This window comes from Lonchura striata, chromosome 1 (genome assembly GCF_046129695.1).
Source record: "Lonchura striata isolate bLonStr1 chromosome 1, bLonStr1.mat, whole genome shotgun sequence".
NCBI lineage: Eukaryota > Metazoa > Chordata > Aves > Passeriformes > Estrildidae > Lonchura > Lonchura striata.
Window position 1 is genome coordinate 72254691 of NC_134603.1, and position 26819 is coordinate 72281509.

Sequence of the window (26819 nt, forward strand, 5' to 3'; positions counted from 1 at the left end):
GTAACAAATTACTTAAGTGAAAGCTTTAGTAAAATGGTCCAGGTCCATCCATGATGACTCTTTTAAGTTTTTTAAAGCACACATAAATAATTGTTGAACATAAATAGCAGACAGCAACAGTGCTAGAAAAAGAGTTTATAAATCTTACCTCTGCTTTTATTTTATTGTCTCCGAAACAGAGGTGTTGTAAGTAGGCTGCAGCATTTGACTGTACTGAGGGAAATTGATGCTGTAACATCTGTATAACTTCTGGAAGCTCTGGATCCCGCCATCCAAACTCTCTGTGCGAAAGCAAATATAAAAGATTCATCAAAAAATCTTCTATTAGTAGATAAATGTGCCAACACTTAGGTCAACAAAGAAGACCTTCATATTTAAAAATGTCTAAATAAAATCTTTTCTGACCCATTATTATCAAAGCGAACATTAAAATCAAATATGAACCTATTTGTCATTTTAAACTGTACTCCTCTGGAAAAAGAATTATAGAAAGTATAACTAGAAGAAGTAACTTTGTGGAATTAGTTCTCTTAACTGATTAAGTTTTCTAAATAAAAAGGCTATATGAAATCTTAGTATAAGAAAAGAAAGAAAATACATGCTCATATCATTTGATATGAGCTATGAAATGTTAATTTGTAAAAAAGTAGTTTATACTTATTGCTATCTCTATGCAATACCAATTGCTATCTTATGTAGAAAGCAATGACCAATTCTGTCTTTTGTTTGGGTTTTTTTTTCCCAGATACAGTCAACGTAAAACTCTTACATATTTCTGGCCCTACTTGAGCACTTAAGTCTTTGCACTTGTTACTTTAATCCTACAAAATATGAAATGCCATTAGCATCACATAAAAGAATGAATTCAAGGATGCTGAACAAGTCCTGGTATGTATTATCCAGCTTCCAGACCTGAACTTAAAATCAATCTGTCACAATTTTTCCCCTCTGGGTTTACATAGAAAATCATTAATGGAAATGGCTTTGGACTTTGTGTCCCTAAAACCAGAGATACACACAGCCTCTCTACATGATATACTTAGTTATCATATGCCTTTTCCCCAAGAGCTTATATTTTGTGTCATATAAATATTTTGACCATCTTCCATGTAGTGGTACATTTTTAACCTAAAAGAGGGAAATTAGGGAAATTACAAAAAAGAGGTAACTTACAAAAGAGTTCTCTGTTGCTGTTACCATGATAATTGTCAAAAAAAACCCTGGTAGACCTGTTTCACACTCCACCTATAATATTTGGACCAAATAATACTGATCACTAGTCTCCTTCCTAAATTATAAGGACTTTTCTGCACTGAGGACAAGTATATGTCACTAGAGGAATTCACAGCATCTCTCCAATCTGTCCGAAGCACACTTTAAATACAACAATTCTGCATGACAGTTCAGGGAAGGAAGACTTATTTTACAATAATAATGAATTGCTACAGAGCAGAGGGATTGTCTGTTCTCTTCTCATACGTGATGTTTGTCAGACTGAGAGTTGTCACTACAGTTATATCTTTATGGAGATTCAGAATATAAATATGAGATGTAAAAAAAACACTCAGAATTTCATTGGTTATCTGTCCTCTGACAAAATGTAAGTTAATTCACAAATATTAGAATTCACATTAAACATTTAATACAAAGAAACCATAAAGATGTAGTAATAAATCACATATGGACTATTTGAATTAATTTTTAGATAACACAGACTGTTGGAAATCTCTGCAAGAGATATCTTCATAGGTTCAAGAAGATTTTAACATTTAATTGATATTTAGAGATGTTAGAGAACATCGTAAAAGGTATCAGGAAAGGCTACAAACACCAGTAGCCAAAGATTGTGAACATCACACTTCCAGCTTACCATGAGTGTCAACTGGTGAAAAGGAAGGGATTCGCTGGGTGCACTTTTTTTATGTTTGAATTGCTAGAGACCATAGAAGCAATGTTATCTGACAGGATAGCTTCCTCTTACGTTTGCTTTCTTTCGATAAACAATATTAACACTTCTCAACAGGTTCTTCAAACCTATTAGACCTGCATTCTATAGAAACAGCTCTAAACAAACCAAAGACATCTTCCAAATTTTTTGTTGAAACAAAAATAAGAAATGAAAGCAAAATCTAATCACCTAAGTGAAGACAAATTATAACCTAAGTGAAGACAAATTAATTATCCTATCTTCATTTCTAATTTATTCTCATTTTCAATCTTAGATGCCAAATGCAGGTGGTGAGTATTTTGGAGATCACACAAAATATCGGTAGAAAACAGCTTGAATGACAAGACTACACTACATGTTGACATGTGGGAACTTCTACCGATAAATTCTCTTGGAAATTTCCTCCTTTTCAACATGCATGCTACTTAATCCATCCAAAACCAAACTAAACAAAAGGCCCATTATATGCAGTAGTACATTATGGGCTCTAACCATCTGCTCAGGTTTTTCTTCCTCACGTTCTGTGATCCAGAACAGAACAGTCAATGAAGGAGCAAAAGGAAAAAGGTCCCTTCATCAAAGGAATAGTTAATTGTTCCGAGGGACTGAAGTCTCTGCCTGAAGTCTCTACATCTGAAGTCTCTTTGCTTAAGTAAAAACCTTGTTAAGTATGAAAACAAGGCTTTCCCTACTTTTACCCTCTGATCTCCCAAAGCAGTCAGCATGTGAGTGAGGTATGAATAGTTGTTGCAAATGGATATGTGCACATTGGATGCAAGTAGAAAATCCATTCAGAATAGAAGCCCTTAGCACTGAATACTGAGTTTGTTAAGTAACCAGTTTTTGGAGAGATAATGAACAAAGCAGGAAAAGAAGTTTAAAAATTTATCCCTAGTATGCACTGTCATTTTAAGCAGATGGTCTCTAAGATCATTGTATTTTTAGTAGTTTCTAAATGAAATACAGTAGCTACATAAAATAAACAAAAACTTCTGTCAACAGTTAGGGCTGTCTGGATAATTGTGATGATTTCAGCTGCCTTCAGGGCAAGAAAGAGTAGTTTCCAGGAGCCTAAATTTTTGATTTTACTTATATAAGTGCTTTATAGGTGGAAAAAAGTGAGAATGAGAAAGAGGATTTTTCTTTTAAGAACATCAAGTTTGCAGCTCTATTAACATTTATTTAAAAAACTTAAATATGTTGTTTTTTTTTTTTTTTTTTTAATTTAGCCTTATTATGAAAAGTCAGAAAGGCTACTTAATGAAGTCATCTGGCGGACACCTGGAGAAGGAAGGAGGACTGGTATTCCTCAAAGACAAAGTAACAAAATGTATGTAGAACAATTTGCATAGATGTGGGGGAACATCCAGGCCATGCATCCAAGCATGCATACCTAAATGACAAATAAATATGTATTAAAATACAGAGCCAAACAAAAAGTAACAAGTAGTAGGAAAGAGCTAGAATTAAGTGATCTTTTACTCCCTACCAACAAAAAGCAGTAAAGTCAGTATTTGACACAGATAAGACTAAAAGAAAGTAGAAGGTAAATGAAAATCCAATCTACCTGATTTCTGTGAAACATCTGATACTGTGCCACATGCAAATTGAAAAAACTCACATTTAGTAAAATTATAAAGTGGAATTAAGCGGAATTTGAAATCAGTGAACATCCTAAACAAACACTATCTAAGCCTATGTCCCTAATTAAAACATCACCATGCTTGCAAAATCTGAGTGAGGCAACCCACACAGATGGTGAAACAAGCTGAATGGCTAGAGTAAATCTGAGGAGATGCATGGCATTTTGAGAATGTTAACGAAGTATCTGTGTGGTTGATCCAAAAATGAAGAGTAATGTAGTAGCTGTACATGCAAGATCTTTTGCTAATCTGACACTCGCCTGATTTCCTTGGAATAAGAACACTAATCCACTTAGGTCAGCCAAAGGCTTCAGGTGGCAGTGAGTTTGTTCACAAGAGAATCCCAGCTGTTCAAGAACTTCACAGTTTGTCTGGAAAGCAGCATTTGCTGTGGACTCAAAATACTTTGGCAGGTTCTGAAAGTACATTTTTTTCTAGGAAGCATCCTCATCTGTGGAGACTGACTGGAACACACCAATGTGTTCTAACCTTCCTTCTTTGATGGAAACTGCCCTCTAGGATTGTAGGATTGATCTAATTTTGAATCCTGTAGAAGGTTTTAGCTTGAAGTGGTGACTAAGACAGATGTTCCAAGGATTACACCAGACTACTGCTCCTGCAGTGGAAGAGGATCCAAAGGGGAACTCAAAGCTCTATGCAAACTGGCAATATATATGCCTAGAGTTATCACAAAAGGCTACATCATACTATGAACAATGGAAAACAATCAACAAGGTGTTCTACACAAGACACAACAACTCTGACATAGAAGCAGTAGCACCTAGAAATCCAGGCTGACTTGGGTAGTGCAAGTAAGGCACTGATAACAAGTCCTGCTCCTGCTACCATATCACACACATGCGCCAGGAAGTAAAAGGGATGCAAACTTAAAAGAGATTGTTTGTAATACATATGGGTGCATTGGCTCTGTGGGTTCACTTAGAGGTGCTGTTGAACACAGAGGATGTACTGCATCTGAATATTTGCTTCAATTATGCCATAATTTTCTTCTTCAGCTACTGAAAATATTGATGATACAGAGAAAAGCAAAACTAAAAATCCTGTTACGTGTATATCTGCACTGATTTTAAAAAGGCTCCTAAGTGAGTTTTTAAAACACAGGTCTCCAGCTGGTAACTAAGGATACTGATTGCTTCTGCAAAGCATTGGAAGAACAAGTGTGATGGCTCTGTCTACTCTCCAGCCATTGGTCATAGTGAATCTCACGAGAGCTTGGGTTCTTATTTCTGATTTATATTATTAGAGCAGAACATTCACATCTGATCAGCCAGTTGGCATAGGCAAGCACTGACACCCAGAGCTATTCCTGTCTCGGCAGCATTCCCCAAAGGCAGCGCTGTGAAGACTCCCGCTATAAGGAACCATATGCTTGACAGAGACTGAACTACCACCAAGCATTTACCAAAGAAAGAGAATGCACAATTTTTTATTACAAGACTGCTTAAACCAAACTCATCTGTGTGTTCCTGGTTGTCTTAATATGCACGTGAAACAGTCTTAAGGAAAGGTTTTCACACATGAAGTGGTGCTCAGAGGCAAAGGCAATTCAATCTGTGCTAAGAATATTTCCTCAATTTTTACCTCACATACATTGTGCATTGCTAACGCCAGTCTAAAAGACTTCCTGTTGAATTTATGCCTACAGGCATAGACCCTTCTCTTTGTTTCTTCCCTCAATTCAATAAATAAAGTCTGAAAGTCTCTTTTCCCTCATTTCAGAAAGGAGATCTGTGAAAATGGTTTTCTAGTAGTACTAAAAGAGAACAAACTACATGTAGCTCAGGATCAAACACAAGGAGAACTAATAAAAAACCCAAGAGAAGATCAAAGAACTAGCTTCTGTGTTTAAAGGGAGAAATTAACTTCTATTAAAATATTTAGAAGGCAATATACCAATACTACAAGAATCTCTGTCTAAGGATTTTTCTTGGTACATTTAAAAAAAACAAAGATAAGACGTTAAACCCAGCTAGCAGAAGAAATCAAGAATACTTAAACATAATCCACAGAAAATGAATATGATATAAAGAGGAAGGAGCCATCTAACAGCTCATTTCCTCATTTTCTTTCTGTGGTGCTCTGACAGTTGGTCAAACACAAAAGAATGAAGACTTGTTTCACTTAATTTATTGTGAGTTAAATTTGAAGTGATTCCTTGAAGTACTTTCTCTTTTTCAAACAGTTCTCCATATATATGCACACACATAGCCAGAGACTGCCAGCCCGCTCTGAATGATCTCCTACAGTTTAAGAGGAAGCAGAACCACTATACTTGCTTTGAAAATGGAACATATGAATACTGGCTAGCTTCAGCACTCAATTTTAGAAAACAAAATAGATATGTCAATCTCTCTTCCTCTCACCTTGGAAAACCCTCATACTCACTTCCCTAATCAAACTTGATCCAAGGAATGTACTATAACAAGCAATTGATCATCATCCTCAGACCCATGGTGACATAAACAACACATAACCAACTACAAGATATAGTACTAGCCTGTTGGGTCTAATGCAAACCCTTTAGGACAGAAATGAACCCTTATCAGCAGACAGCTCCCTATGTTTCTCTTTTTGTCCTTTCAAATTAGATAAACCAAACCTTACTGAAAAAGGAACAAAATAATCTGACATAGTTTAGTCTAAATTTGGAAGCACCAGAAGGATGACAGAGAAAAGGCACTGAAGATGTATCTTCTATGAATAAAAATGTTAAGTTCTTATGAAACAAAGGAATATGTTATTGTTTATTCCAGCCTGAAAACTGTAGCCTGTGTGGTGTGCTCCCTAAGGCTGATCACAGGTAATCCACAATCATACAGACTAATGAACATCTAACCAAACCTGTGATTCTGAAATCATGCAAATCTTTATAATTTTTTTCTTCCTCTAAAAGAGCTCTTTACATTTTCTGAAAAGCTGCTCTTGTTAGAGCTTTTCAAATTTAACATAATTGTATGTAAAACAGCTGTAAAAGTATCTGGCACTCCTGCCAAAAACTTGGATGTTGTTCTTGGGTTATGACATTTTCCTTGGTTTATGCTTTCATGCAGCCTAAACTAAAACTGCCATGCAGTAGTGCTTACACAGATTCAGCACAATGTGGATTTTACAATATATTTGTGTCTGCTACTGAGGTGCAGAGAAGGATGTGATATATCAGATGCACAGGATTCTTGCCTGGCTCTGCCAAGCAGCAGTGGAGATACTCAGCATGTCCCAGGTCCTTACACAACCATAAACCTGGGGTCTCAGGGTTAATCCAGTACTTCAAAAAATTACATCTTGAATACAGCAAAGGGCTAAACCTGACTTGTACAATGGCAGATATACCCTCCTGCAGTTCTGCCTTTGTAGCCTTTACATTTCCTCTGATAAGGCATCACTCTTCTGCTATTTAGATTTTAGAATTAAAAATACTCTAAGTGAACATGTGAAGAGGCAAGATGAGAACTACTTCAATGTAACAAATGGCCTGGAGCTGAACCGTCTTTAGATTTTGTGAAAATTTAATTTATAGGAAAAAAATTTAAATATGATTCAGTTGAGTAAAGATTATCTAATGACAATGAACCATGTGTTACTGTTTATAGCTCCAGGTTACTGCCTTCAATACAACATGATTATATACAGAGGAATAAGTATTATCTACTGAAGGTTCTAATTTCATTTACAAATGTCTTTTTAATGAAAATGTTTTTATGAACATTTATGAAATATTTTTTCACTCTATATTGATACTGATCTATATATAAATTCTATCACACTTGTGAGGGAGCTTGCATTTCTTATTCTTATGAAAAAAGTTGCCTGTACTGTGAGGTAACTATACCCTCAGCACCTGGTACAATGTTATCTCTCCTCTGGACTATGTTTGGAGCAGGGACTTCAGTGCTTTAGACTATCTCTTACTTTCCCATTTGTATTACTTGGTTTGTTTAGTTTGTTTTAGTGGTATTTGTCTTTTGGGGCTGTGGAGCTGAAAGTCTTGAAAAACTTGTTTTCTCTGTTCCTCTGCAGGTATTTGCATATACAGGGACTGCCTCTGGGAAAGCAAGGGGCAAATTAGCTAAGCTATCAAGATGCCTTTAAGCTGCCTAATTTTTCTTCTTCTTCCCTGTGATGAATAACATTTTTCTGACCTCCAACTACCAAAGGGCCTTACAGTAGCTTAATATATTGCAGCTGTGAAAATATGCCATGTTAACCCTTCCCTGGGAGACCAGCTTACACTTGGACTCCCTCCATCTACATGAGTTCACACATCACAGGGCAGATTCCAGGAGATTGTGAAATGTTATTCACTGGCAGCACTGCTGCTACAGATGCACATATGCTTTCCTCATAGATCAGAAAGGTGGAAATATAGGCAGGAGATTAGAACAGTACACAGACCTAGGGGATTCCAGCCTTGACTCTGTCATTGACTTACACTGTCAGACAGAATTATTTACTTTAATGCCTTTCTCTGAAGTTTCAGAGGTTTTCCAACTCCACAGACCCATAACTCAAAGCTGTCTCCTTTTCTGGAACTACTGTTCCCACTCAGAGGCTCCTAAACTGTTCTGTATTTCAACAACAGGAGAAAAAAAGGCTTTTGAGACCCTGCTCCTATAGTCTCATACAGAGAGATACCCATAAAGAACTGTATCCTTTCTAAGGAACAAATGGTAATCCACAAACCCCTGATTTCCCTAGGAAAATGGGAGAAGCATTATAGAGAGGAAGATATTTATTTTATTTCCCTACATGTATGATAACATCTAAACATTGCAGCTACAAAAAGAGAAAGTGACAAAAACCAACAGGAGCATTTAAATATTAGCCTAACAGCACCAGTGTTAATGATTTAAACCACACTCATCTGCAGGAGGGGAAGCTGGCACACAAAATATTCCCTGACAGGCTCAAGGCATCTACATTGTTTTTTGAAATAACCAGAACCACAAAGGTTCCTGAAAGGTTTTGAGGCATTCCACCTCTCTCCAGTCAAAGATTTTCAATGTTGTGCTATTAAGCAGAATGAGTTTCACAATAAGGGACGTGACAACACATGGTTTGTCTCTCCCTGCTGCTCTCTTTGCCTGATCAAGCTTCTGGCTCCAGATCTCAAGTTCGATGGCAGTGACAGGAAAACTGCTTCTACCCTTTTTCAGCAGGGATGACAAAGTCAAACTTTTTACAGTTTAGGCAAATCAAGAAACAATTAAACTTTCTCTTATGTTTCTCTTATGTTCTCAAATGTAAGGCTTGGACCTACCACTGCCTGGGTAACCTGGAGTCTGCCACAGGGAAAGCAGAGACCACCAATACTAGAAACTGGGTGTTTTCTGTGTGTGCGAACAGCAGAAAACAGGAAATTCCAACAGAGCATACAGTTTAGCACAAACTGGGGTGGGGCACCAGGAAAAGGTGTTAATCTAAACTAACAGAAGGTCTTAATCCTAAATATCATGTTATCTCAGTCCTTAAATGATTACTCCACTGAGTGCACTATTGCCTTGTTTTCTTGTTGCACAGTAGAAATCCAAACCATTCTCATCCCCACACATACATACATACATACATACATACCAGGCATCTTCTTATCTATGCGACATTTACCAGCACTCCCTGTTTCCCTCAGCACAGTCAACTGTTTGTAATAGGCATTCATCTGATGTTTAATAATGAATATTAAACAGTAAAACTTAACAGTGGCTCAAGATATTGATAAAAAGACTATGACTTGGTAAGGCCAGAATTTGTCCTGAAACACCAACTCTGGAAAGCTAAGAAAAAAAAACTTACATAAATTTCTAATACTGAATTTTAAAAAAGAGAAGCAACAAACAGTATTAATTTTCTTTTCTTACAACTAGACTCCTATTCAGTCTTTTGGAAAAACTGAGGAATTAATTCTGTTCACTAAAGTTGCAAGCTGTAGAATACTGTAAATGCACTTGACATTGCTTTTCTTGTCAAAGGGAAATACAGACTAGTGGTTTTCCTGTGCTGCCTTTATTTCAGTTTCCATTACGCATGGAAAAACTGATCTCCTGAATGTACCTTAATGTACAACCACCAAAGCAATGCAATAGTGCAAGACATACTTGACATTCACAAGACAGAAAGTTCATGGAATCTACAACAGAGGAGTTAAATTGTTAAAAAATTGCTCAAATAAAAGCTGTTCGATTGAAGAAAAAATATCCAACAACAATGAGTAGTGATATTCAAATACTATTCCTACTTCCCATCACATGCTTTTAATCTTCAAAACTTTGTAGAAATTCGAGGGAACTCTTCTAATGCACTACATAGGCATCATCATCTTCATGCCAAGCATGGGTAAAGAGAGACAGTGCTTACATGACTTTCTGATAGAGGGGGAAAAAAAAGGCAAAAGCTAAAATGGCTGCTATTAAATCCTCAGTCCTGGTTTTCAACTCCTGGGACCCAGAGAAACTGATACACTTAGCTAACTGCAAAAGGTTTCCAAGTATATAAAAAATGCAGAGAATCTGGACAGTACTTCAGGAGAGTGCAGGACAAGAAGAGACCTTCTGGGCTACAAAAGCCGACCTCTGACTGTGACCCTCCTGCTCTTTGGCATGGACGCTGCCACATCCATTGCTTAAACTAAGGATGGCTTCTTGTAGCCATCAATTGGCTTGAATTTAAATCAGTCTTGGATTCTGTTGATATAAACTAACAACAGTTTCAGTTTACAAATAATAACAACAATGAAAGAAGATCTGTCACATATTCTTTCAGAAAAAGTGCTTTTTTGTTATTGGTATTGCTGTTGCTAACTGGGTATTTCAATTTCGTCCTATTCTACACAAAGCATCAATATGCATAATACATGTCCCACTTTTCTGAATACTGAGAAAACAAGGCTGTACTTCAGCACTTAAAGGGGGAAATAAATGGAGAAAGGATGATTTCTAGCTGCCTATCTAGGGTGGTAGTGTCTTTGATCTCTGTTTGGGCTACAGTATAACCCAGAGTCTTCACAATGACTCAAAAGCCAGCAGAAGAATGATGAGTTTGTCAGTGGTTAAAGTACTACCAAGTGCTTGTCAACACCAGAGAAACCCACAACCCTGAACATACGTATCAGCAACAAAAGCAGACTAAGAACAATTAATCCCAGCTGAAACCAGGAAGTATCTTACTAAAATTAATGCAAAAGCTGAATCAGAAAAAAAAAATTACAGGGACAATATTCAGAGTTTAGCGCAGAAGTAGGCTGCATCTTTTAAAAGAACCTAAAATAAACATCTCACATGTATATTTGATAGTTTTACCTGAGTAAAATCCAGCTCACAGAAAAACACTCTTTGAATGAGGAAAAGTAGCTCCTCCCTTAATTGCCATCCTGTCAGGATACAATGGGGACGTAACTCTTCTATCCTTGAGTAAAAGAATGAGGCTGCAGAATTTCCTGTACAGCATTTCTACAGAAACGTTTCCAGCTGAACTGTTAAACACTGCATGTATCTAATAAACCCACTGGAGACAATAATAATGGTACTGACTCAAGGCAATTGCCCTTATTAACGAATGACAGATATACTGCCAAGGATCTGTCATTTGGAAATCAGAATCAATATCTTAAAGGGGCCTTTGAAACCTGAATATATTAAAGGAAAATATGTGCCTCAATCTATCAAAAAGCTTTCCTCAGCCAGTGGAAGTACAGCTATTGACAGAAAAAGAATGAGTTACTCATGTTTTACTCAGTTGCTACTTATATGGTGCTTATTTCCATGTAACATGTTTCAGGTGGATTTTTCATCTGCTATACTAAATTCCAGTGCCCATTACTTTCACTGATCCAACAACTTAGTTGGTGAGTGACACCTTGCAATATATTTTGCCAGCAGCAAGAAGTACAGAGTATGAATTGTATGCTGATTTCTTCCAGACTTTGCTAATCTTTGCCTCCACATTTCCTTATTGGAACTGGAAGGACAACACCACTCCTTCAAACTTTGAAACTCTTCCCTCTCTGCTCAACTGATAGCATCAACTGCATCTATAAAATCCTTCAAGCAGAAAAAAAAAAAGTTTTTTACACATATTTCATCCTTCATTTTACATTTTTGGTCATGTTAGGAAAAATATGTATGATTTGGAAATTCATATTGCAAATTCTTGTTGCAAATTACAAAGTTAATTTCAAACATGACAAAGTTCACAGATTTTCATCTGTGCTGTTTGTATGAGGGAGACTGGAATTTGGAAAAGTCTGAGATAATTTAGGTTTGTGTCAATACTTGCTGTTCATAAGTTTTGTTCTAATGGCAAATACAAATTCAAATAGGAGCTAGTGTTCTTGATATAACTTGATAAAAATGAAACTGATATCCAGTTTCATTAAAACTCACTGTGGAAAAGCCATGGAACTGTACTGCAACAGAGGATATTATATCTGGTATTATTTATTTATTAGGGGAGAAATCACTATATAGGCTATCGAAATTATTTTTCTCTGTTTCATAAAAATATGGCCCTCTTCTGTGTTTTTTCATTTCAGCATAAAGAAAGATGATCATACATTAAAGCCCTGCAGGCAAGACAGCACATGAAGTTCAGAGCACACCAGACTTCAGTTTGATAGTGCATTTTTTAATCACTACTTTAATTTACTGGAGTCTCTTTCACTCTGAAGTCAATGGAAGGAATATTATGCTCAGAGGTGGATTAGAAAAAAAAATATATATAAATTTATATGCACAAATCAAATTACTGTATTAGATTTTCCCAGAAGCTGATACTTATACACATTAAGGAGAATGTTCTGCAGCCTTCATTTCACACTTGTGAACACCTGAGACATACAGATATAAAGAGTATTTTTGGAACAAATAAAATTACATGTTTGTTTGCAAACACCTCAAGGCCTTCAGTCTTTTAGATGGGGGTCAAGTAATTCTGCCTTCTTTGTTCTCAGTACTGTACCATGAATACACATTGCAGTAATATAAGAGGTATTTAGTGGATGTATCTGAGCATGAAAGAACTTTGTTCTTTCCTTCCTAAAGCCGTGCTAAAGACTAATGTGAGCTGGCTGACAAATACAAAAATTAAAGTTAGATATATACAGAAAATATAGTCTCTAGTTTAATTTGCTACACAAATTAAGATTTTCTACACAAATTAAGAGATCCAAAATAACTTAACTTTTGTGGAGAGTACAAGATACTGCTTTAGTATGAGTTGCAGATACATAACTGTCAAACTGGCAACCACTCATTTTGGTTGCATAATATATATCTTAAATAGAAATAAAGTTTGTTAATTAGCTAGTTGTGTCCATTGCAAGTTAAGAATAGGAAAACTAAGAAAAAATTCTAGCAAAACAATAATTAAAGAGAGATTCGGAATATGGTCCCCATTGGCTTTGCAATATATTCATTTCTCAAGCTCTTGTATAACTGATTACATCTTTTTTTTTAATTTTTACAAGTAAATAGCAAAACTAATTAGCTTCACACTATTAAGTTAATGCACATTTATCTACAACAATTCAATTCTGACTGTGAAATAATCTTTCTAGCTCATAATTACACTCCAGCTTAATTAGCATAATTTCTGCAGCACATTCTTTAATAAAGAAGATGACATAAGGGCTGTTCTTAAACACCAAGGATATTCTAGACAAGTAGAAAAAGGGAGACGGGCAGAGCCGCATTAAACACCTATTATGTTACCAAGCTAGTACATATAAAACAAGAGTATGAATTCAATACTATCTGTACCACCACAAGCATCTCAGGATACTTTCGCTAAAGATAAGCAAAATACTTGAAGGATTTGAGATGTCTCTTGTCCACTTCACTAGAAGTGGTTCCATATCCTTCACAGCTCCTTCCTCCCCCATCACTGCATCTCATTTCCCTCACCAAGGGCAGCTTGCAGATTATTCATTCTCCCATTCTGTGTATTAGTTTCTTTCAGAAAGAAAATGCATACTGTCTGGCATTTCTTACACTAACTTAAGCACAGTCAATCTATATCCACTGATGAGAGTCACTGTAGGTGAAACACAAATCAGTCTCCAGGCTCATTTAATCTTTGGTTTCCTAGTGAGGATTTAGCAACTGGGACTCTTATGGACAGCTACTTCCCTGGTACTACCACACCAAACTCATTTTCTATGGCAAATTCAGACAATACATATGTGGACAATGGTACCCGAGTACTGCTGTGCTTGATATTAACACTGAGTTTGGAGGAGAGGCTCTGCCTCCCTCAGCAACCCTCTGATACAACTTGTTCTTCTCCTGCCAAAGCCCATGATGTGCTGGGTGTCAGTTATATATCTGGGCTGCAAAATGTAATCTCAACCATAACACAAACAGTCATGAAGTCTCTCCTGACAGTAAAGAACTAAAATTAAAAAAAAAAAAAAAGAAAACCCAAAGAAACTTTCTTGTGTTTTAACCTGTTTCTAAATAATGGTAATTTTAAATGAATTGTTATCAGAAGTGCTCTTTGGTTCTGTGAAAAATTTGACTAAATATATGCTGCTGGGTGAGGATGTCCTTGTACTCCTCCATAGCTACAAGTGGTGAATTTCACCTGCAAAGGATTGCCATTTATTGTGCGAGATGAGGAAAGAGTCTAAGATTTTCAAAATCAGCAAGATGATTTAAAGCCAAAGGTCTATGTTCATGTAACTTGATAAAGGATTTTAATTTAATCAGGTTTCCAAATGCCTAAGACTCTCCTGAAAAAACATAGACTTCATCTTTTAAATCACACAGGGACTTTTAATAACTTCACTTGCTCTAATTAACTTTTTATTTTGAGGTTAGTACTATTAGGCAAGACCAGGACCAAAATGATCTCTGCATACTAATCAGTCATGGACTGCTGCTGCTGGAACATAGGAGGAGATGTCCTAGAAATTCAACAAAAATTCAGAGCAACTGATAAAACAGGTCTCGGAGAAAAACAAATCAGCAGTATCTATTTCAACTAACTGCTTTCTTCAGAATACATACAACTAGGCAAGTTCTGCCTGATTAAAATTTAAGATAAGGAAATACATCCTAAATTAGGATAATAAAAGGATTTTTATTCAGACATATAAATGATGCATCAGCTACTGTCTTGACACTATATAAACACTGCCTGTTCAGGTTTCGAAAGTGCAAGGAAAACGGAAGATGCCCTGCGAAGCTGCCCCGTCTCAGAAGTGATGCAGTCCAATACTGAGGGAGCCCTTTCTTTGGCAGAAGCAGGGAGGGAGGGAGGGAGACCATGGCTAACTAGTTCTGAGCCTGCAAAATCTGCTTGACCTTCAGGCCCAGGGCTGCTTAGGAGGATGCTCCTGGGACAGGCTTGGGTCTAATCCAGCACCAGCCAGGTTTGCTTACAGCTGCAGCTGTGCAGCTCCCATCAGTCTGCATTGCAAAGCCAACAACAGCTGAGCCTTCTGTTCTGTTCCCTTTGAACTGGAGTTCCACACAGCAGAAATTAAAAGCTGGCATGTCAGAAGACAAGTATTACCCTTTTTTTGAAGGTAAACTTTTCTTGTTATAATTAAGATTAGAACACATGAACAATAAAAATAGTCATATTTTTCAACAGACTGAATTACCTTTGGTAATAAAATTTTACTTTAGCCAGCTGTTTAAAATCAGGCTATCTATAAAGATAGCATGGTAGCCAAGTTTATTAAAAGATGCTAACGGTTTTGGCTGCCAAATTACAAGGGCCTGGCTGTGAGTCTTTGTTTGTCAACTGCACATCCAAAATGAATGCACCTAAAATTACCAGCCAATTTTGAAAACCTTGATCTGCTAGGTTTGTCTTGTTCTTTCTCTTTGACAGTTATTTACCTCTGCCAAATTTTCTTTGCAGAACATCAGAGCACTGAGAAAAGAAGAAAGCAAATCAGCTTTGCCTTCAGTCCCGCAGCTTTGAGTTAGGAGATAAAGAGTTATGGCTTGAAGACATGAGATAAAAGCAAAGCAATATACTCATAGCCACAAACTCCATGAATTAAACTAGGATAAAACCCCTGTAGGTCAGGCAGAGATCATGCAGAGTAAGCACAGCAAGAGTCAAGGAAATGGGAGGCATAAATATATTGTTATTTTTTCCTTGTCAGTGCATATCTTTATACATCTGGTTTGCTACCTATTAAAAACAGCCCTTCTGAAAGGCTCTTCTGAAATATTTTTGAGACCTTGCCATAAAAATCACTGACTCCAGGGCAAAATGTTATTATCAATGCTTCCACAGAAGTGCAGAGTAGTCACTAGACCGAAATGGTTTTAAAGAGGGTGAAGATATAAGACAAAAAAACCCCATCAAGAGGCAGATTATTGACTACCATTTGTTAAGCAAGCACTGTGCAAAAAGAAAATGAGAGAAACTTAGTAAAATGCAGTTTGTTTCACATGCCTAAAGAAGTTCTGTTTCTCATTTACATTGTTCTGCCCCAAAACTTAAACTTACTTGGAATAGAATCCTCATATCCTAGTTCTGAGAACTGATACTGATTGGAGAATATAGGCACAATATATATCTAAAGAGAAGCTTAAGAAAAAATTCTTCACCTTATTAAAAATAGTCCCAGTGTATGCAGCTGCAAAATGGTAAATTATAAATACTCACTAAGGACAGCCATTAATAAAATCACACCTCAGGTCAGCATTTTACCTCATCTGTTACCACATTGTTGACAAAATGCATGAATGACTCTAACAGCTGAATAATTGAAACTGGGTGGTTTCATGACTGTTTTAGCAAGTTAGACTTACTCTTGATTTTTCCTGTGATAATGGAATTATGCAGCAATACAGAGGCTGAAAACTTGGAGTTTGCTTTACATACACTAAAGAGCAATTTAATGACAAATCTTGAACAGACCTGGGAGACACACACAGTATAGCTGAGTATTTATGTGATACCAATCACCAGACTCGCCAATACATTGCCATCTGTTCAGCAGTCTCAATCATTTACCAACTGGGAAACATCTAAATACTACTCCCACCCTACCATCTTCCTTAAAAATACTTTCATCATCCACTACAACCAGATAAGAAGCTTACATGTCTAGAGAATGCTGCTGGCCTTGGAACTGATTTCCTTCTGTATCAATAAGGGGTAACATTTTGAAGAGTCAAAATTTTACTTATCAATATGATTTCTCAGCACTAGATTTTCTTTTCAGACATTTTGATTTTTATATTGTAGACATATACTTAGATGGCATCTTTTATTTCATTCTAAGTGAAAGCAAAATTAAAGTATCAAATAGTTTCTTTGTTAACTGATATTCACTGCTATATATTTTATTAATCGCTATTTATGTGTTAATAGCTTGGCATTGCATTTTATCCAATGTTCTTTTTCTCATAAATGGTATCTACAACCATGCAAAGCACAGCATCAGACTCTCAGGGAGCTGCTTTATGAGGAAAGTCAAACGTGAATGTGAGAGAACAAGAAACATGACAAGCAATTTTCCATTATCCTGGAGAAGACTTTTGAGAGTTGGAGATCAAATAAGCTGTGTGACTATTTAATGAGTAATTAACTGACCTTGGAAGGAGGACAAAATTTTATACAAATGCCATGGGGTATCAATCGAGAGGTAACACTCACCTAGGAAATAAGAAACTGAACTAATCAAGCCATTTCCAACCTTTTATTTGCAGTCGTGTTGAGTAATCGTTAAGAACACATTTATTACCACATTAAACCTTCTATGTCTTTCCAAGACTATCTTGGGTGCACCATAAAACTCATGAGCCAAATGTTTCTTTAAGAGTTTATTGACATACTGCAGACCTACTTTCTTCCTCACTTCTACACATTTCAAAATAAGGACTTTAAAGGAAAACCTGCTTGTAACTTCACCATTTGGGCAGTGAAGGCACGAGCCTTGCCCGTGTAAAACACACCGCCTGGCTGTTCCTTTGGTAGGCAGACAACTGCCCACGAGCTCCAGGTGCGACTGGACTGACTGATGAGCATTTTCTTACACATCCGAGTGTTCTATCAAAGAACTGTATCACACTTCATTGTGATGATTTGGCATGAATCAAAGGCTCCAAAGCCCTGTTTAAACTCATGAGCAGGCAACAGTAAGATAAATAATCCTCTGTGACAACCACATATCATATGAACCTCAGAGAAGAGGGTGGCTCAGCCAGGAGCCTGACCAAGCTACTCAGCATTCCTTTGGAAGGAAACCTGTATCTGTCCACTTGGACTGTGACTGGATCAGGCTGTCCAGCCCTTGGAAATGCACTGACTGAAGTAGCTGCTGAAATGACCGGTACTGTTTCAGCAAAACCCACATTGTAGAGGTAACAGCTCATGGATTTTTAAAAAACAAAAGATTTTTAATATTTGCAATGAAATCCAGAAGCTGAAAGTTTGTGATAATTCAAGCACTGCCTAGAGCAGTAATGGACGTAAAAACCAATTATCAATATTTTCATGTGATCCATTTTGAACAAGAATGCATAATGATGTTTTAAGCTTCACTATTGCTGAAATTCAGATGGGGCCTCAGAAGTGAGTAAGATCATCCAGCACACAGCTCAGTGACAAGGACAGTGATACAGTTAAAAAAACCTTATGGTTCTCTGTGAGATTCATTTGACAGTGCTGGAAGTTAAGGACCAGCCAAAGGAATATACAGAAAAACGAAATAATTACTTGCTTTCTGCAAAGACTTGGTTTAAGGTATATTCAGAGCAAACTGGCCTTCAAGTATCTGTTGATATCTTAATTTCCATTTCAAAGGTGTGCACAGACATGGTAAGTAGACAAAAGAATTTCCAGCTATTCTCTCTTCCCTAACAGGAAGCAAAACCCTTATATAACTATCTGCTCAAAGAATGTTGTCCTAGCACTGGTAGATAAAGGGACATGGAAAATATAACAATCCATCAGTGCAGAGCAGGGAGTTACCAGATTTAAACTCAGCAAGATCCAGTGAGAGAAGCAGCAATTAGATGTGGAACACTGCAGTCAGGGTACAGCTTTCTGAGCTGAGGATGCACACATGCATCCACAGGATGGCAAGGCTGTACCAGCAGCTCCTAAGACACAAGAAAGTGATGCCATAAAAAACCCACAAGGAGCACTGAAATGTGCAGTCAGGCTTGAAAATGTGTGCTGCTCAAAGCTTTGTTCACTTAATCACTAGGATTTCTGCATTTCCCTATGACCTTATATTCTAGCTTTTATTCTTTAAACAAAATATTCACTTTCCATATAGAAGATCTGCTACTATTTCAGTAAAAGATGTGAAAGTAGCAGGGATGAGTTTTCTTCTCTTTTAAATAGTGATGAATCCTAGGTACCGATACAGAAATCCTTAGAAGTTACAGACACTTTTCCCTTTCTAAAATTTCTCCATGCACATTAAAACTGACAATTAATAGTGCTAGATCTTGTGGAATACACTAGAAGATAATGAGGTCCAGCTGTCCAGACACAGAAATAGGGGAAAAAATAAACAATCACCAGCTTTAGCATCCATTAACTTCGAAAAAGCAAAAATATATACAATGGAGGTTAAGCAAAAGAAGTACAAAACCAGAAGATGCCTTCTGCACCATTCAACTGGACCCTGAAATCAGGTTTTTCTAGCATATATTTAACATGCCTTTTCTATTTTAGAGGGAAAAAAAAAAAACAACATTTCATTTTGTTTATAAATGATACTGATGCTCAAATACTTTGCATATTTTTAAGCTAAATCAAGAACAGAATTATCTGAAGTAGCTGGAAAACTGACAGCTAATACATACAACAGTCTTTACATTTTCAAACACGGCCATTTAAAAAATATTTTTGCAAAAGGAAGGAGGTCAAGCTGACACTGCCACTGCACTGAAGAGCTGTCTCCATACAAAGCCTTCTAACATAGGCTGTTGACATTTGGGAACAAGTGAGCTGTGTCCTGCTCACAAAACAAGTGAGCTAAGAACAGCCAATTTTTAGAAGGACAGCACAGCCTTGTATTTGCACTATCTATTAGAGAGTTTTCTGAATTTTGGAATATATCAACTGCCTGTTGTTGATACCACACGTGCTTATGTGAGTTTTCATTTATCACAAGTGAAACAAGATGGACAGTGTATGCAATTACATCTCTATATGTAAACTTTTGTTTTAGATTTAGATTCACTTACATTCCTGTGACCATGAATTCAAATCAGGTTTAAGAAACTTGCACAAGGAGCTATTTAACTCTAAAATGCTTCTTAGCCCTGGCTATATATGAATCAAAAATCTGCAAACACTTGCAGTTCTTCACAATAAAATCAAAAATCTGCCCATGAAACTTCTGCTTTCCTTCTCACTGTACCAGAAAATATAGAAAACTGACACAATTAATGCTTTAGTTATTCAGAAAAAAAAAAAAAAAACCCAAACTTTTAAGGTTTTTAAAACACTGTAATTAAGCATAATACAGAATATATCAACATAATTATTTAAATCTGTGAGATAGCATCAATTAGCCACAGTGAGACAGCCACTGAACTTGGCAGATTCTAAGCTTCTGACAGGTTACCAGGTATTTTTCTTCATTTTCTTCAGTTCAATTGTTTGGCCATACAGCTCTCTGACCACCCAGTGCCACAGAAAAATTGGGATGAGTGTATATATTACACAGAAGCCCCCAGTGGGGTAGCTGCTGGCATTCTGGCTTAATAGGGAAACATGGGTATTTCAACTGCCAGAGCGACTCAACTCTGAGCACATGCCATTCCTGCACAATGACATTCTGTCAGCAAACTGCACCACTGAGCAATCCCAACATTATTAGATTCTTAAATCCTAATTTTTTTCAGGTTGACATGACATAGTATGTTTCAGCTCCTGCTGTTAGTGTTATTGTTGCAATGAAGGAAAAAAAACCATCTGTATCTTCCCACACAGTCAATGACTGTGAGAATCTGTGTGCTAATGGATTTTTTTTCTGCTCTGGAGTGTGAAGACATTAAAATATATCTCTACGACAAATAGCGTGAATGAGTATTTAGATTTTCTAGTAGGCTTGTTGGTGGTTTTTTTTGGTTTTGCTGTTTGGGAAGGCATGGGGTAGCGTACAAATGTACATTTTTTTTTAAAGAAATTATGTTTTTCCAAAATCTTCAGTTTTATCCACAGTTTTAATTTTTGAACAGTGCTTTGGATTGTGTAGCTGAGTCACTGTATTTGTTAATAAATGGTATGTTTTAAATTAGACTGGCACTGTTAGGACAGAACAGAAAATGGCAGTTGGTCGTCGAGACCCACAGACATGATTTAAAAGTCAGTTTGGGTCACACTTCTCAACATCATTTATGACTCACAAAGCAAAAGATGACTGATGTAGGGCTAGCACTTCCTTAGAAGAAAGGACAGCATGTGGTAAATCTGAATAATTATATTTAATAAAAATGGTCTAATTTTATGAGTTGGAGGAAAGATCCTTTAGTAAAAAAAAAGTATTTCACTGGTGGGGTAGATTTTAAGAAGACTGTGAAGAATTGCATGTGGACTAAAACCTTTTACTCCACCAGAAATTAAAGTTTATAGTAGCTCTGACAATAACTGTAGCAGAAGACTGGGCTCTCTCTGATTCTTGATGCATGATATGAAAACGTAATTTTTCATTTGTATCTAAAAAGTAGTACAGAATGCATAAATTAATTCTCTGCTTATGCTACTTGAAAATGGCAATATCAACCCACATTATGTTTTGAATGGTTCAATGGTTATCATCTGGGTTTTTGGCCTGAAGAACTGTGTTAGTTCATCAAAACCAAGGTCTCTGACTGCTTATTCTTTGAAAGTTTTCAGCAGGAAGTTCTGATGAAGATAAACAGATCTGAAACAGGCAGATGCTACTGGAAAATTTGGGAAGCAATTCAGGACTGACTATCTCAAATGGCAATGAACTTGCAAAGCTAAACCAAAGTTGTCAAAAATGCCACTCTGAGTTATATGCTACAAAGTAGGAAAACCAGTTCTGGTTTGAACTACCAGGTTATCTCAGGCACTTCTTGTCAGCATCTTGTTACTGACCACTAAACAATCATTTCACAGAATTCACAGAATGACTATGTTGGAAGAGAACTTAAAGATCATCAAGTCCAACCCTTGCCCCAACACCTCAACTAAACCATGGTAGCGAGTGCCACATCCAGTCTTTTCTTAAACACATCCAGGGATGATGATTCCACCACCTCCCCGGGAAGACCATTCCAGAACTTTACCACCCTTTCTGTAAAAAACTTCTTCCTAATATCCAACCTATATTTCCCTTGATGCAGCTTGAGACTGTGTCCTCTGGCTCTGTCAGTTGTTGGCTGGAGAAAGAGACCAACCCCCACCTGACTACAACCACTTTTCAGGGAGTTGTAGAGAGCAATAAGCTCACCTCTGAGTCTCCTTTTCTCCAGCCAAACAATGCCAGCTCCCTCAGCCTTTCCTCACAGGGCTTGTGTTCCAAGCCCTCCACCAACCTAGTTGCCCTCCTCTGGATGCGCTCAAGCATCTCATCGTACTTCCCAATTTGAATGGAATGATCCTGTTTTCACCACAAGATCCTCTTCATGCCTCATACTGGCTTACAATGCATCATATGTCTATGTGAAGTCATGATTTTTCCATATACATCACTTCATACTCACCCCAAATCAATTTTAACTGATTTCAGTGTGGTATCACAATTTCTTTTTTAAAAACTCTATGTTTTTTTCTCTCACACCACATTGTATTAGTATATGAGCTAATCAGTTCTGCTCTTGATTGACTTTTCTATTAGTCTGATGCAAATGTGATACAGATCTGAGCTGCCTAGACCTACTTGGAAGCCCATCTGGAACACATGCATCCTATTAGACATTTTGTGGGGGCTAAAAGAGAAACACTATAGCCTTCAGTTTAGCTCTTTTGTTTCTGAGTGTTCTTGCTACTCTCGGATGAACTTTATCTAGTCCTGGCAATCTGTTATTCCTAATTTAGTGTTTGTTCCCCAATTTTGCCATTGATACATTTTGAGATACTTCCTATGATAATTTCTTTTTCTCTTCTCTCAGAAATGCTTCTCAGGAGAGAAAGCCAAAGCTTTTCACTTGCTCTTCAGTGAGCAAGAACTGGCAGGGAAATTCAGGAAGAAATAAATGTTCCTCTAGTGTAACAAACACTGTGATTCACAGGCTGAACTAACTATTGGCAAAGTCTGCACAAGCAATCTGACACGGAGGGGATTTTCACTGAACTGTTTTATTACATTCTTCTTGCTCCCATGCAAGCTCTTGTAATTTCTATGCTTTGTCTACCATGACTTCAGAATGTCCGACTCCAGAACAGAACAACATTCTACGTGATGACAAGGGGTAGCTTTCCTGGTTAAAAGCTAGCCATCAATTGGGAATGGGCATATACATCTGCACCGTTAAGATTTGCGAGAATCGAATCCAAGGCAGTGCAGGCTAAGGGGATGAGCTGCTCAACAGGTAGCATGTAAAAATGTGTCTCAAAGCTACATGACCAAATGTCTCATCATCTCCTACGCAGCAGAGGAAATCCAGAAATTTCCTTGGCAAACCACAATGACCAAGATTACCCTGTCAATCTTCATCATGAGAAATGGAATAAAATGAGATTGGCAGATGCTGTGAGCAGGCTTGGAAACTTCTATACTGCATTAGGGACGATAGCATGTAAAACCCCACACCAGACTCACTGAATCTAGCAGGTTTAGCACCTTATGTTTTGGACAATCCCTGATTTAAGAACAGCAATTTCATTCATGGCACTGTATATAAGAGAAAAAAAAGATCAAATTTAATGCAGTATCTCAAAAATTAAATTTATCAACATTTTAAATGAAAAATTTAGAACAAAATTTAAGGCTAATTGTTAGATAGTGAAACTTTAAATTCTAAACACAATGAATCAGAACTTCTCACTAAGCCAGAACTCCATACCAACCTTTTTCCTTCTTGTGCTTCTTCATATAAAATTTGTAATAGTTACAGGGAAGGAGGAAAAAATATGCAAGCTGGGTTGACACACTCTCAGCTTTCCATGTTCTTCTGTCTCCTCAAGGAATTATGTAGACACAGATCAAATTCAGCATGCAATTCTTGGCAAACTTTGATGTATTAATAAGAAGCAGATTCTTTCCTGATAGCAGGTATAATTTGAATTAACCACAAGATGGGAAAAAAAAAATAAAAACAACTAGCTATGAGAACACATATACAAGACTAAACACTTTGGTAGTTTCTGGAACAACCTATTAAAAGAAAAAAAATATCTGATTTTCAGAGGAGCTACAGTCCCAGTGCTGAGCTGTGCATGCATGTGGCACTTCTGGAATGCAATTCCCTTTAAATGTATTGATCATCTCTATTCTGTAGTAGTTGACTTTAATACATTGAACTTTGGCTTTGTTTTTCCTGCTTTTGCTGTTTCATTGAAAAGATGTCATAAACTGGATTGTGACAAGGTAAATTACAAAAGTAATTCCAATTACATATTTTAATATTAATTTTAGGTTAATGAGAAACTTCATACATTTCTTTTTCACAGCAATAAAATTTATGTGATCTGCTTCTTCATTATTTTTAGATTTTGCAATTTGCTTCTCCAATGAAGAGTAAAATTTGATTTAGATAAACACAATTATTTACATTTTTTCAGCAAATGCTTCTCAGATGAACTAGAAAACAATTGAAAACAATTACACTCTGCATGCCTAAAGGAATAGCAAAATTCTTGCAAACAGCATCCCATACAGAAAAATTTAATTAGCTTTTTCTTTCCTGTATTAAATTTAACACAGGTGCCTGTCCATCTTCTGACTAATTCTGAAGAAAACCTTCCTGCATGTTATCCTGGTTAGCTTTCAAGTCATAAATTTCTTTGCAGTTAACCATAGAAGAGTCTTGTAAACTACTGTATCTCAAACATCATACTTCTAAAATATCTGATTTGCCATTCACTCTCGTCCTTCATAATTTTTTCTTAATAATCTTTTTCAAACAAATTATCAGTTTGAATGTAAACACAAGGATTTTATTTATTGACTTTTCTAGGTTTTTCATGTTTCCCTGTTTTTCTGAGGTATTGTAAGGCAGGCTTCTAAATAAGAACTGCTTATGGCTTTTATTGTTATGCTTCCTCACTCCCTCTTTGGCTTTTTTAATATAAACATCTCACTTAGAATGATCAGGCACAGATATTATTTCAAAAAATATACATTTTTCTACAAGCTAAGCCAAAAGATTTAATAATCATGACTAATCTAAAGCCTTTAACAAGCTCTTGGAATAGATGACAACATTCAAACTGAAAATATGCAAATTAATTTGAGACATATTTAATGTGACACAGTATAAAATGCAAACCTAAATCCTAACAAATTTCATATAAACTCCCCAAAATACTAATTAAAATTACTATAAGAAATACCAAAACTACAGATGTCTATTCAGTTTTATGTAGTACAAAAAAAACCCACAACAGGACAATTAAAACGAAACAATGATCATAGAAGATTTATGGCTGCTGGAAATTTATAATTCAAGTTTGAAGGAGACCTTTAGGAAAACATCCAGGCTACAAAAGAATAAATACAGCAAGAGAAAACAGGAATAAGTGAATGAATCAATGCTGTAAGTCTTGTGCACTGGAAAAGCTCATGTCATTTACACATCTATATGTCAAAGCCTGTTCCCTTGGAACACTGCTGAATCACTCAGTGTTAAGCAGCTACGTATCCTCCCTTACGCAAAACTCATTCTGACACAAAGTATCTCTGAAAACACAAGTCATCTATCCTGCATAAACAGAAACAGAATAATGTATTTTTATATTGCAACCAAACACAGATATGCAGTCACAGTAATGAGAAATAAAATATGACTATGTAAGATCAGGAACAGTTTCTGTGAAATACCTGAAGGACCCCAATAGCTACTCACAGATTAGGATGCTTCAAGTCAATTGCAGAACAAACTCACAGAACTGCCATTAGATAAACCAGGAATTTCTTGGAATAATGGAGTGTGCATTCACTTTGCTTATTTCTGTTGAGGATGATGAACTTCTGCTCCAGCGGTCCTAAGTGATTAAAGCTATTCAGCCCAGTGAGACTCAGCTCACCATTTCTGGGATCAATCTACTGTCCACACAGAGAGCTAATACAGGAATGCTTTGTTTGGATTTTTGTTGGCATTGGTCCAGTCAACAACATGATGCACTTGCTAACAGCTTATTTAAGAATTCTGGTGTCAGTTCAGATAAAATCATGGGAAACGGCTAGGGACCAAATCTGGAGATACCCCAAAGAAGGTGAACACACCCAAGCCTTGCCAACTCCAAGAAAGACCTCAAAAAATGGGGAGACCATGGAACAATACCCACGTTATGCATAAGGGCCACAAGGTAACCTCAAGCTGTGACCTGACTCTCCCTTGAGTATGCCTGATTTCTAATCAAAGGATGTAGCTAGGTTTGGTGTAATTTCCCTAAACTAGGAAAGTCATAGAAAATAGATGAATGGAAAACTTTCTATGTTTTACTATTCTGTGCATTTTATAACTGATGCTCAAAGTCAGGTCCCGAATACAATTCCCCCCAGTAAACTTATTTTTTAAATTGAAATAAAAACTGTCAGAAATTCTGTTTTGATCATGGCATATTGTTTAGTGCTCTTCCTATTTTTCAAAGACAGAATCTAGGTTTTTCTCTGGCAATTTAAAATATTTATATTTATATTTAAAATATTTTGCTTTCTGCAAAAAGTATTTACATGTTTTTGCTTTGCCCCTCTTGCATTAATAAGAAATCAGTCAAATTTTTGTGAGTAAGATCAAGAAGAGATTTTTACTCAGTAATGCACTGCATGTGGCAGGAAGAAGGAAGAGAAGGAAGATGCAGCCAAAAATCTGAAATTAGAAACGGGGCCCTTACTGAAGGTAACATGAGTCCTAGTATATGTTGGAGTCCAGGGTATCCCTCTGGCTGGCCTGGCAGATCTTGAGACTGACTAGCAGGGATCTCAGAGACCCTGGCAAGAAGTCAAAAACATCTGTGGCTTCAATTTTAGCCCATGGAAAACTGCCAGCTTTGTATGACGAATTACAAGTCACAACCGTTTGTGACGACCACTGTAACTTGTAATTCCTCATACAGAGAAATTTGATATTTGAACTAACACAGGGTAAAAAAAATAGAAT

General features: G+C 36.7%; 1 protein-coding gene across 7 annotated transcripts in view; it reads right to left on the bottom strand.

The window, feature by feature from the left end:
- CTNND2 (catenin delta 2) overlaps positions 1 to 26819 on the bottom strand; it is a 641711-nt gene that overhangs the window by 163870 nt on the left and 451022 nt on the right. For all 7 annotated transcript variants that reach the window (XM_031503970.2, XM_031503967.2, XM_031503965.2 and 4 more), the window contains one exon: positions 149 to 281. In XM_031503970.2, coding sequence (XP_031359830.2) covers positions 149 to 281 — 133 coding nt within the window. The remainder of the gene's footprint in view (positions 1 to 148; positions 282 to 26819) is intronic.